The sequence below is a fragment of the Porites lutea genome, chromosome 10, assembly GCF_958299795.1.
Source record: "Porites lutea chromosome 10, jaPorLute2.1, whole genome shotgun sequence".
NCBI lineage: Eukaryota > Metazoa > Cnidaria > Anthozoa > Scleractinia > Poritidae > Porites > Porites lutea.
In genome coordinates, this window is record NC_133210.1 from 589,405 (window position 1) to 602,500 (window position 13,096).

A 13,096-nucleotide genomic window follows, 5' to 3' on the forward strand; every position below is an offset into this window, starting at 1 on the left:
TTGGTTTTAAGGATGGCCACCTTATCTGTGGTCCTTGTACTACTTCACTATCGTTCTGCCTGTCGTGGTCTGCCTCTGCGGTCCCTCTGCGGGGGAGGCTATGATATGACTGGATGTCTAAGAAAAAGTTATAAAAAATTGGTAGTCTTTACACTAGAGCCTAAATAGGCTAAGAAATATTTCAAGACAAGTAAATTTTAAATTCTTCAAGTAAAAGAAAGCTTCACACACAACCTATCTTTTTTACTTCAGGTTTACTTAAGCCTAGTTTCCCACGAAACATAATTAAGATTGATTGACATGCTTCGCCTTTTTCAAAGCTTAGAAACCGCAAGTTCGCTGAGTTGGTTTTAAGGATGGTTTTCAAGTCACTTGAAACTTTCTTGAATCGTTTCAACTTTGGACTATAATGAGATGCAAAGTAAAGTTCCTTGAGATTGGAGATATAAAACTTAGCTGCTAACAGCGTAGTCTAAAGACAACCATTAACTCCCAGTACACTCACTCTCCCAGAAAGGTTTTGGAAAATTGGAGATCTCATCTGACTAACACGTGACCCGCTTAGACAATCTTTGATTCAAGATGGCGGAACGTAGTGGAGAGAAAACTCCTCTGATAGGAACCAAAGATTTATATGGCTCTGAACAACAACTGTCTGGTTGCGGAGCCACAGTCTGCTGCGACCCGAGAAGAAATCTTCATCGTTATTTTGTTCTGGGTCTAATATGCTTCTTGAGCTTCGGTAAGACTCGCTACTTCTACTGTCACGAACCCTTGTGGAATCAGACACTATGTAGAATCTATGCAAATGCTATGTCACAAAGCTATGTAAAACCTATGTTAATGCGTGATACATTGCTTTAACCAGATCCTATGTTGTTTCTATGCCAGGACTATGTTTTTTGTATCGAAAATGGTATGTTTTCGCTAGTCAAACGGAACCTACTTAAAAGCTATGCAGTTTTTAAAGGAAGGAATAAGGGCAGAAATGACATAGTTTCCACATAGCCTATACATACAATTTACTTAGCTTTCAGAAAGAGATTTTAGACTTCATAGTCAACCTTATAGAAAAATCATAGGAAATAAATAGTCTTCACATAGGACTGAAATAGAGTTTACATAGTAAAATGGAACAGGGGACAGTTGATTAAATAGCTTTTGAATAGGGTTTGCTTAGAATTCACATAGCCTAGGAATAGTGAAAACATAGCCTTTTTTAAAGATGACATATACTTTGCATAGCATTAAAATAGGGAAAACACAGAACAAATAGTCTTTGCATAGGTTTGAAATAGGATTTTAATAGTATTTGAGTAGGAAAAACATATCACATACACAGCCTTTAATTAGAGTTCAAACAGAAATTACATAGAATTGACATAGTCTTTTATGTAGGTAGGTTTTGATCTGCTTAAGCAAATGTAGTGTTTAAAATACCCTCGTAAAAATCACCAGAATGGTAAAAATAGTATACACATATGAATTAGAATATCTTTTACATTGGTAAGAAATGGGTTTTGACACGAAAAATTGAAAACTATAGCAATATAATACCACGAACACACAACACAAATTCAGTATTTTCATGAAGCAGTTTCAGAATCGAAACCCCAAGTTAAAGTTTGCTTAATTTGCTTATCGTGTAGACTTTTGGCTGATGTCGTGCTCTTCAGTGCCATACACTTTTCTTTTGACTGCAACGAATAAGTATCTGCAAACAGAAAAGTTGAGATTTTAAGGCAAATGAACACAAAAACAACCTGACGTTTTAGAATTGAAACGAACGAGTATCGAAGCGTGATCGAAGGTGACCGATCCAACTTGTTCAGGTACGCGAAAAGGGGAGACAACACGGATAAATCGAAACTCAAATTGAGAAAAACATCATTTACCAACGTTAGGAATACTTTTTGTTGAACCTGGCAGGAAAACGACTTTAAATTGAAGTAAAAAGAAGCGTCTTCTTGTAAAAACGCACGCTTTACACTTCGTCTTCTTAGACTTGAAAGTGCCCGCGTGGAATCAGCCAATATTCACACCTTTTCGTTGGTTGAAAAGGCCCATGTGACGATAAAAGGCTAAATACGCATGTGTTGAACTCACGGGCTTCCCTGGGAACTAGTGGAAACAAAATGGCTGACAAACACCGAGGACTGCAGCTAGCGTTTCGCAGTTTTGACCATGAATTTCTATTCAGGAGTCGTTCATAATCAAGACGAAGGATCGAAGCTAATATAAAAGAAGAAAATGATGCATGGAGGTATCATTTCAAGTGAAGAAACTCTAGGGAAAAGCTACAAAGGAAGGTTAAGTCAGGAATGATGGATGTAGCGATTCAATGCTTTACAAAAATCTTCTCACTAAGAAACTATCTGCAAGCACAAAAAAAATTGTAGTAAATGATTTTTAAGTTTTTTAGTTTTAAACACTGCTTTTTACGTTGGAAGTATGCTTTTTGTAAGCGCTATTTAACCTGTACAATCAACATGCCTAGTATTTTAAAAGGTATATTGAAATATCACATAGGAAACGCATAGACTACATATTTCTCATATGAGTGAAAAGATAACAAAAATTACGTTTATGTAAAAGCTATGTAACCTTTATCTCATGATAAAGCTAAATTAAAATGTCACATAGTGAAAACATAGGCTGCAAATATGTTTCATCACTTAGCATAGAATATACATAGCACTATGTAAAAGCTAGGAAACTTGTTGGAAATAAAATTGAAGATCGAGATGCTATGTAAAAGCTATTTTGGTTTGTTGCATAGTAAATACATAGGATGCAAATCGGAAGGAAAAGCAGAACTTTCTATTGCATAGTAAATACATAGCTATGTAAAGACTATGAAAAGATTTTGAATAGTATTTGCATAGGTATTAAAAAGCTATGTACTTTTCAAATAGCCTAAACATAGTTTCAACATAGATTTTGCATACTTTGGACTATGTAGTGTGGTATGCTACATAGTTGATACATAGGCAGCAGTGAACATAACATAGCTGAAACATAGTCCAACATAGTAAACAAATAGCATGAGCATAGGTTTTGCATATGTCTGGTTCTACAAGGGAACGAATCTTATCTCGCAGATTTCCTGGCTGCAGTTGACGGGAAAAAATGGTGAAGAGGGTTTCTTTCTTATAGAATCTCAACCTTATTTAAGCCTACCGATAGGAAACTTTCCTCAATCCAAGTAAAAATACAGTGAAAGGTTAAAACAGAGAAAGGGCACTTGGAAAGTAGAAGCTTTCAGGTCACTTCCGGCGAAAGACACTTTAATTTTGTTTTTGCCACAACATTTTATAACCTAACTCTCTGGACTTTTAAATGCTAAAAATTATCTAGTCCTAGGTTTAAAGAGAAACTATTTCCCAGGTGGGGAACTGCCATATATGGGCTACTGATAGGGACTACAAGTTATAGAGTTTGGGTCTAGAGTTATGCTCGATTACCAGCTGTTGTTCGGGAAAATGAGCCTGCGCTCATCCCCCACCCCCATCTCTCTTCAGGGAGGATCAAAGACTGGACCCGGGAGACAGCGGAAATTGAGCCTAGTCTAGAGTTACCCTGCATAGCAGGCGCTCGGAAGAAATGGCCACAAAGAAAGGTCGCGTGAGGAAGACACGCGAGGAGAAAGGGACATCAAATACACATTAGCGGAAGCGGCGACAGACAAAAGTTTTGTCTAATTGTTGATCAGAGGAACTATTCTTTGTTCAGAAAGAACTTCACTGCTTGCATTGTTGATCGAATGCATACCATCAAAACCTGGACAATATTGATAAAATGAAACCCTTACCAGGGGTATGAATTTGAAAAACCTTTCACTATTGTTATTATTTGCTTGAAGGTGACCTGATTGATGTTAATGTCTCGTTGCTGCAGCCAATAAAAACATCTCGGTACAGTTTGTGTTCTGAAGTTTAGGTCCGTTTGGTAAGACATTTCTGCTCCAAAAATGGCTGCCACTTTGTGCAGTAAAGGCAATGGTCATTTCCCACATAGGCTGTGATCTTTGGTGTCTGTACAGTTGTGATTTTGTAATCTCAGAGACCAATAATTAGCTTTTTATAATACACAGCCATTTTTGAGTCAGTGTTTTTATTTTTTTGTATTTATCGTGTCTTTGGTTAAGAATGATTTTATGCTGTGTGTTTACCGTTGGTTTATTACCCCATCGCTCTATAATCAGATAACACAGCTGATCTTTAGAACACATATATGTAGACCGTGGATTTAAATGTACAATGCTTTGGCACGCTTTGTTTGTGTGAGGTCAATCATTTTCTGTCAAAATATTTAACAGATTATGCAGCAGCTGCCAGGTAATTGGATAGGGGGCAGGAAACGATTTTCATGGACCTCTAGCGCAGGAGCTGCCTCTTCCCTAACGTGTCTCCCTCATGCGTTCGGTTCCCTCTTGTGCCCATTACTTCCAAGCACTTGCTGCAAAGGCTAGTCTAGAATAGGCTATCCTTTTCCAGGAAACTGGTCGATTGGTTGAATTTTGAAAGTTTTGAACTGGTTCAAAAAAAGTTTGAACCCAGAAAAAAATTGAACTAAAGCATTCATACCAAGGTTGTTTTATCATGTCAAATAGATTATAGTGCTTTCTAATCATTCCTTTTGCATCAAAAGATCAGCATCATCATACTGTTTTTGTCATCTAGGAAGCTATTATTGCTATGACAATCCAGCAGCCTTAGAGAATCATATAAAACAGGTATTTATTAAGTCTTCACACTGTTTAACATTCTAGTATCATACTTATGAAGAGGATTAAGTGGATCTACCTCTTGTATATACATGATCATGGCATCATGAGATGGTTACTGGTTTATGATGACTATTTCATGTTTGCTAAGCTAGATCAGACAACAGAGGAAATTAAGATAATATTGGAATACAACTTGTATTTCGCCCTGCAAAACTTTTACTTCAGAGCCTAAGTGTAAAAAAAGTGCTCACATATTTTGCTCCCACACTTGTAATTTTCTTCAAGTCTTTGACTTAAACAATCACTTAACTGTTACACTAAAACAAACTATGGTTTGCATTTGAATTTTTGTTATTCTCACATTACCAGTACGGGAGTCCCATGTGAACATGTGACTTTTTCTCCATTTTTTGAAAGGCAGCAACATCAGTTTGCAGTTGAAATGCTCGATGCATTACTATGCGTTAGGGAAGAATTTTTCTGTGTGGAAAATCAATTGCAAGAGATATATGGTCACTGCTTAGTGATAATACTTTGAGAAGGAGGTAGAGGTTACAGCAGAGTTTTCTCCTAGCATTATTAAGAGCATTTATCTTTGAACCATGAACTTTTGTTATTAGTCTTTCTAAAAGGGAAGCAAACAGTGGCAAAACCCTCCATAATAATTTCTTACAATTCTCAGTAATTAATTCTACATTTTTTACTCTTGATTCCTATGGCAACCAAACTGGAAGAGCCAGTGTTCAGTTTTTCAAGTCATTGTGTTATTTGCTGAAGAAACAACTTTTAGAGCCTTTTAACTTTTGACAGTATGTATTATTTTCTTTCTCTGTTCTCAAGGACATGGATGTACAGACTGATAAATATGTGTTGCTCTACTCACTCTACTCATATCCTAATGTGATTCTCTGCTTCTTTGGTGGATTTTTACTTGACAGGGTGTTTGGTGTAAGGTAATAATTTTTTCCTCTGTCTTTAAATCTTTTAATTTAATTTAGTTTAACTTAAGTTTAATTCTAAATCAATCCTTTTTCATAGCATTAATTGACACATATAAAACATGAAGAGAGTAGTCGGGAAGGACTAACAGAGAACATAAGAACCACATGAGCTAATACGAGGGACAAAAGTGTTGAGACACTTTTATAAAAAGACCCCCTTTTGTATCGTGGAAATAACTGTTCCCTCCCCCAGTGTACTGTCACCCCTTACCCCAAAATCAATATTGTATTTGACACCCTCAAGTCCTTCTTTTTCTACAAACAACATTGGTTTCAGGGTAGGGGGATTTACAGCGTTAAAACAGACTTAAATAACACATGTAAACGAACAGAAAAAATGATGAAAGCTCGTGTTGTAGACAAGTGTCAGCAACTTTTGTCCCTGATTGTAGTTCACCCAACTGTATGAAAAGAAAAAGAAAAATGTCTGAGAAAGTGACATCTTTAAAACTGTCCATAATATGAACTGAAACCATGAAGATACTGTACCCATGAGGCCAGTCAGGGTCAAAGTCCCTATTCTTTTTCTTGCATTTATTATAACTCTTGGTAATGTTTTTACATTGTATGAAGTATCACAGGCTTAGTTTTTCAGTTCTAAGCTTACTAGGTAAGTTATCCCATAAAATGATAATCTATTTATATATCACTGAAGGCATTTTCTAGATGCTCATTTTCTAACCTTAAATAAATTGAGCCTTCCAACTTTTCCTTCAACAAATTATAAAAATAAGTTTCTCTATTTACAACGCAGAATTATCTGGCTAACGTTAGGTAGCTTATGACTAGTTTTATTCAGACGTGAAGCCTCTTTCAAAATGTTCTCCTGTAATGTTACACCTTTCTCTTGCTACCAGAATTCTTAATGAAAACCCTGATACATGTGTTCAAATACTGTCTACCTCTCTTAGGCTTGGGACCATCATCTTCAGTTTGTTTGTGCTTACTGGTCAGGTGAGGTTGCTTCAAAAATGAACTTTTCTCGCTTTCTCTGCTCCCCTCTTCTTCCACTTTTGTTGTGCCACTATTTTTCCTTTTTTCACTGGGTATTTACTAGGCTTGATTTCAGTGTCAAAGGTTACACAATTTGGGAAATGATTGAGAACCATGGAATTTGATGGAGTTACAGTACCGCTCAAAAGTGAGTTGACAGTCACTCATATCTTGATCCTTGAGACTCGAGACTTGATTCTCGATTCTCGAAACTTTCAGGATCGAGTCTCGAGTCTCAAGGGTCGAGTCTTGAGTCTCAATGATCGAGGATTGAGGATCAAGTTTCAAATTTTGAGTTGAGAACTTGTCGTGAAAGTGCACTCTTTAAAAGTGTACACTTACCTTTCATTCTAAAAATTACCGCCCCATGCATTGGGTGAGACTCGTGCACTTTCACGTAAACAAAGCTCATGCTTTGAAAGCGAAAAATGTTCAATTCTGGTCTCCTGTTAATAGTCCTTTCGAAACTTGCTTTTTAGAAGTGAAGGCAAGACACATAATTATATGTAATAGTGGTGAAAGTATTGCTCATGCACAGTTTACAGTTTTAATTCTTTTTGACTTTCCATCTTTCTTACTTACTTCAGATTAGCAGTAAAAAAGAGCCTCTGTTTGAAAGTGAACAATAACTAAACAACTCTGTAGATAATCATACTCAAACCAAATCTTTCAACCATAAATCTTCTTTAATCGTTCCAAAGCAAGATCACAGATTCACACACTTAGTTCCAAAAACAAGATCTTATTTATCTCACAAATCAATACCACGAGGTCTGTCTGTCTGTCAATTCTGCCAATTTCTGCAGAGTGCTCGTGCATTCGTTGTGACTTTCTATTGTTCGAACAAAACAAGTTTGAAATGTTAAAATGTTGTGTGTGTTAAAATGTCGCCTCAGCAAACAAAGTTTCCAGTGACATCAGCTAGATTTGTGTAAAAGCCAGTTTTATAATTCATGGAGTCGCTGAGCCGTGTTTTCGAACGAACATGGCAAATGAAAGGATCGTCTAATGGAAAGATAATGTATCCTTTGGGGACTGTCGACCGATATATTGGCGGACATCTTGGTATATCGCTATATCAGACGCTGTGTTGGCCAATGCATTTTCAACTCTTGACCAACGGTATCGACCAACGCGAGGATCGAGTCCAGAGTTTTGAGCATCAAGTGTCAACCTACTTTTGATGGGTACTGTAAGTGTGGGTGGGTTTTCATGTAAATTTTCAGGTCACATTTATTTGTTTGTTTTTTTGCCCTCTTCTCTGTCCTCCATAATTGAATTGTGCTCATTCTGTCATAGTTGGAAAGATCTTTTTCTCCTGCACAAGGTAGATGGCAATGTAGTCCTTGACCATTAAAACTGATGATGTCACAAGGGGTACAAGGGGTGTAGATCTGACAGCACAGGCGGTTACATGCGGATCAGGGGCGAATGAGTTAAAAATGTATAATCAAACAGACCTGTGTTTTTGTTCAGGCTGTTGGTTAACCTACATGTACATTTACGTACATTATTATTGTAGAGCATTTATTTTGGGCAGTATGCTCACTAGGCTCATCTATTTCATCCATCTTTCTTTTTTAGCTCATTTTTGCACTTGGAGGTTACATCCATAGTTTTACAGTGATGGAGATAGGACGATTTGTTTTTGGGTAAGTGCAATATTTAGAAATACTATGTAATACTAGGAAGTGAAATTTAAATTATAATATTATTGTGATTTTGACATGAACCGTACATCCAAGGCACAATCAAGAATCTCTTGGTCATCCCAAGGAAACAAAGGCAGATGCCATCACTTGAAATAAACAGTCTTTAGGTAATCTTTAAATAATACAGTTGATGTGGTTCACTCGTATGAGTATATTCCATAAAAAGTTTGGTAAATGAAATGGAGAGGCAAAGGAAATTTAGAATCAGACTGGGTTGAAACCATTTTAACCTGAATTTCGTATTGAAATACACCAAATTCAGTGTACATATGTGACAAAAAGACTATTCAGTACACCATTGATTTTAATTGACAGTAATGCTACTGACTAGATGTTTTGCAACATTTTTTCATGTTGTATTGTTAGTTTAGGAGGAGAGAATTTGGCTGTTGCTCAGAATACCTACTCCGTGAGTTGGTTCAAAGGAAAAGAGATAAACACTGTGTTTGGTCTTCAACTTAGTTTCTCTAGAGTGGTAAGCTTGGACACTGCAGAACTGCAAGTCTTTAACTTATAATTAACTAAGAGAATATTTACAGCTAACACTGTAGGCACGGAACAGAGTTTTAATGGGTGGGTTCACACTTTGGGTTCAGACAGTGGGTGGGTTCAGAGCTTATAATGTATAAGTCAACTTCCTTTCAGATCAGAAGAATTCAATGAAGTCCTAACCATTTAGTGAGCATGATTAAAAAATTACATATAACTCTAATAGCAAGGTGTACTGGCCCTGGAATCTTGTGCAAGATGTCTCTAAAAGCACAGTACCCAAGTATGACTTGAAATTATTGAGTTTGAAGCCTCCCATTGATATCCTATCTCACTGAAAATAATTGTAATGAAAAGTAGACACTTGTGCTTGCAACCACTATTATAAGAAGGAAATTAAAGAATGATCTGTTTCTTCAGGGCTTCAAGTATTAAGACATACTTTGCATAGTACTGGGCTGTTGTATGTGAGAAACCTATTATCAACTACTGTTGACAAGTTCCACTCTTTGTTTAATTGCCCTGGATAATCTTTCACAAACTTGTGCTATAAATGACGGCAAGTCACCGGTTTGAATTACAGAGTGAAACCAAAGACGATCATCAACAATTAAGGAAATTGAGGAAATGTCTCTCCCGTAGCCGTTGTAGGAAGCCGAAAAGGGTTTTATTTTGAGTCACTTAACCTGAAAAAGCTTCTCCTACTAAAAAAATTTAAATAATCGTGGCAATATAATACAGTTACAGAAAGAAACAGCTTACCTTCCTCCATCGTGCTCGCTCCTGCGGGAAACTATAGTAAAAATTTTCGCTGTGGCTGTATGGCCGGTAGACTGTTCACAGTCCCCTGTTTTTTCGTGAGATCGTTTAAATATACCGCGTCTTACCGTCAAATGTACTGAAGGGTGGGCGTCGGGGATTATAGCTCTGTTTTTCTCGCTTCCTCCCAAACCGCCCCCGCCCCCTAAGTAGTTTTGACACTCATGCAAGATGGCAGCCCGTAACACAAAACGCTCGATGACTGTGAACAGTCTATATGGCCGGTAACCGGTCAAGGTTTTAAAAACACTAAATGACCGGCAGTCCCATATTCCGTAAATTTCACAAAATCAAAAGACGCTAGCTAATCTAAACTATCATATGTCGATTAAGACAAGTCAAGCGATCCTGAAATGCTTTATAGATCTCAAGTATAGTGTTTGGTTTACGCTGGGCTCTAAAGACGAAACCGTGTTTTGTGACACTTAGAACTTTTTTCAGCTCGACTGCCGGTCAAGGTTTTCAAAACACTTAATGGCCGGCAGTCCCATATTCTCAGTAAATTTCACAAATCGCAAAAATTCAGCCGTTCTGAACTATCATAAGTCGCGATCCTGATCAAACCAGCCGGTTTTGTGGGATTTCTATCTTATGTTTTTGTTGGTCTCGAGTCTTTATATGTTCGTTACTAGCCTGCGTAGCAAGCGTTTCCAATCGAGTTATTGCGCGAAAGTTAGAGCGGAAGCGATAAAAAAAAAGGTGGAAGGGGGAAACGCGGAAACGCTTGCTACGCAGGCTAGTTCTTTACTATTTTCTATCCAAAGCATGGCGTGACAGGCCACGTTTGACGTCATAACATCTTGACCTTTCCTGCGGCCTCCGTGGAAAACCGGCGGGAAAAGTCTCTACGCGTTAGTTCCCTTCTGGAGCTGAAATACACCTCAACATTATCTTGTCGACGTTATGATGAAACAAAAAAGTTTTTTTGTACAAGGTAATCTTAACTTTGCGTTGATAGAAATAATATCGAGTTTTCAGTATTTGTTCTTTGCCATTGAGTGGACTGCGAAATTTACTGAGAATATAGGACTGCTAGCCATTTAGTGTTTTGAAAACCTTGACCGGTTACCGGCCATATAGCCACAGCGAAAAATTTTACTAGAAAATTAAGGTACAAGTAAAAAAAAATAACACTCAGTCTGCACCAGGTCTGCACAGTCTGCACGGTCTGCACAGTCTGCAGTCTGCATGGTCTGCGTTTCAACGTGAAACGCGTAGAAGAAGCAGCCGTTTCGTTAGACTACGACTAGTCCCCCATTTTTCCTCAGGGATAGTAGAGCGAGCGATACGCGAGCGCGCGTGAGTCACCCCACGTGAGAAAAGGCGACACGCGGCGGGGAGAGAGAAAAATGAGGGACTACAGACAAAGCCCAAGCTTTTGAACTAATGCGTTGCTCTCACAACGCAAAACTCTGATTGGCTCTTCCATGAAAACTGTCAACATCTGTGAAAAACGCGCCAGCCGCTATCAACACTCGACATAATCACAATTTACAGAACAAATAACTAGAGCAGAACAAATAACTAGAGTTGCTCTTGTAGAGGCAACTAAGAAGAAAGCTAACCCGGCAACTGACGAGGTTCGCGTGGAGAACCGAAACCATGGTCTTGCCTGATCACAAAGTGGGAATAACAGAACAGTCGCAAGGCTGTGACAAATGTAAGCTTATTCAAAAGTTATCACCGAGGGAGGAACTACGCACTCCAGTCGAAAGACTCACATCAGGGGGGGGCTGGCAACGGCCTACGATCTTGCCGCTTTTCGGCTTTCCATGATCGCCCCAGTTAAGAAATCTGTCAATCATTCGAGAACTGTAGCGAGCATGCGCAAAACGGGCTGAGAGCAACAACAACATCAAGAAGTTCGTCTTCGCAGCGATTCGCAGTGTGGAGTGAATTCGCTTTTGGTCCTGTTGGTCATTGCTTTCTTTGCTGTAACTGATTTTTTTCGCAGTAATGTGGGGGTTACGTTTTCCTTTCTTCTGTTCTTGCGTTTGTCATTACATGCGGTTTACTACGCTAAGAACGAGACCAGTGAACAGTCATTGTACATGTACTGTACATGTCCTTCGATGCCCGACCTTTTGGCTCACTACATGCTTTCAAGCTGTGTTTCTGTTTAGAAGACCCACAAGACTAGAAAAACGGCCAACCCTCCAATGCGTATGTAGAAGCGTTTATATTTTCAAGTGAAAGGCCGAAAGTTAATCCTTCGTGACATTAAAAAAAGCGCGGTGGCCGTGGTCAAATAGAAGAGTTGTCAGAGTTGTTTACGGTTTTAGTACACCTTTAAGACGAAAAGAAATGATGGTTGAGATTCTTAATTCTTCATCCTTGATTGTGAACTTATCCTGGCAGAGTTGCGTTGGATGATTGAGTGGCATATGGTCAAATCTCGTAGTTCATGTATTTTGTTATGTAATAGAAGCTAAATAAATTTTGCCAAGAGATCATTCGCTCTTGATATGCTTAAGTTCTTATCTTCGTGTGATTTAAGTTATACTTTACCGTAGTTTCTAAGAAATGAACATAGGCGAATGAAAGGGTAATTATTTTGTGTGTTTGGAATTCTCTTTTCATGAAGGCAGTTACTACACTGCCTTCAGTTTGAGTCCTCATTCAATTGTGTTTTGTTTTGTTGCTAACAAAGACGGAGAAATTATAAATATTTTATTCCAAAAACTACACTACCCACTGGAACAAGAGTATGGTTTAAAAAAGATTAGCCAAGGTCAGAAAATAAATCTTCAAGTTTGCATGTTTTGACAAGGACTTCATCTGGCTAAATATGCCTTAAAGGGAATTTATAAAATTAAAAAAATGATGACATTTCTATTTTTGCCTTTCGGTTGGCCACTGCGATCAGTTTTTGCCATATAGTTGCATGTAATGTTTTACACCTTTGGACATCAACCTACCAGGTTAGTTTGTGTCTGTGTAAAAATGTAGTTTACTGTTAATGAAATCAAAGTAAACCGTCTCAACTTAAAAATTGCCTTGTACTAGTGGATATTGAAAACACCATAGGATGCCTTCGAAAAAAATTGAAAATGATTATTAAGACAATATTAGTTGCAGTCAACAATAACAGTTAGAAACTTGTGTTGAGGCTGGCAAAAATATTTTTCAGAGACGATAAGCCTTCACTGACTTTGCTGTTACAATAAGTGGTAGAAGGGAATTAAAATGTGAGATCACCTCCCTGGGCTTACACTGAAAGAGAGTATGGGTAGTAGGACACATTGTGCAATTTTCCCTACCCTTTTTAAGCCAAAAGACATTATTTTACAATCCTGATTCATTTCCTTTAGCATACAGAGTTAAGGTAGCTTTTAAACTTAGAAACATGGCAA

At 37.9% G+C, this 13,096-nt stretch overlaps 1 protein-coding gene across 1 annotated transcript; it reads left to right on the forward strand.

Moving 5' to 3' along the window:
- The first annotated feature begins 570 nt into the window (after positions 1-570).
- On the forward strand, positions 571-8,952 carry LOC140950828 (lysosomal dipeptide transporter MFSD1-like). Its single transcript, XM_073400049.1, has 6 exons — positions 571-742; positions 4,683-4,735; positions 5,570-5,682; positions 6,642-6,684; positions 8,308-8,375; positions 8,802-8,952. The coding sequence occupies exons 1-6, from the start codon at positions 583-585 to the stop codon at positions 8,950-8,952; spliced, it is 588 nt and encodes a 195-aa protein (XP_073256150.1). The 5' UTR covers positions 571-582.
- Positions 8,953-13,096: the final 4,144 nt, after the last annotated feature.

Coding starts and splice junctions, on each gene's coding strand:
- LOC140950828 (XM_073400049.1), top strand. CDS start 583: ATGGCGGAACGTAGTGGAGAGAAAACTCCTCTGATAGGAACCAAAGAT. Junction 4,736..5,569: donor TAGAGAATCATATAAAACAG/GTATTTATTAAG, acceptor TCTGTTCTCAAG/GACATGGATGTACAGACTGA. Junction 6,685..8,307: donor TGTTTGTGCTTACTGGTCAG/GTGAGGTTGCTT, acceptor TTTCTTTTTTAG/CTCATTTTTGCACTTGGAGG.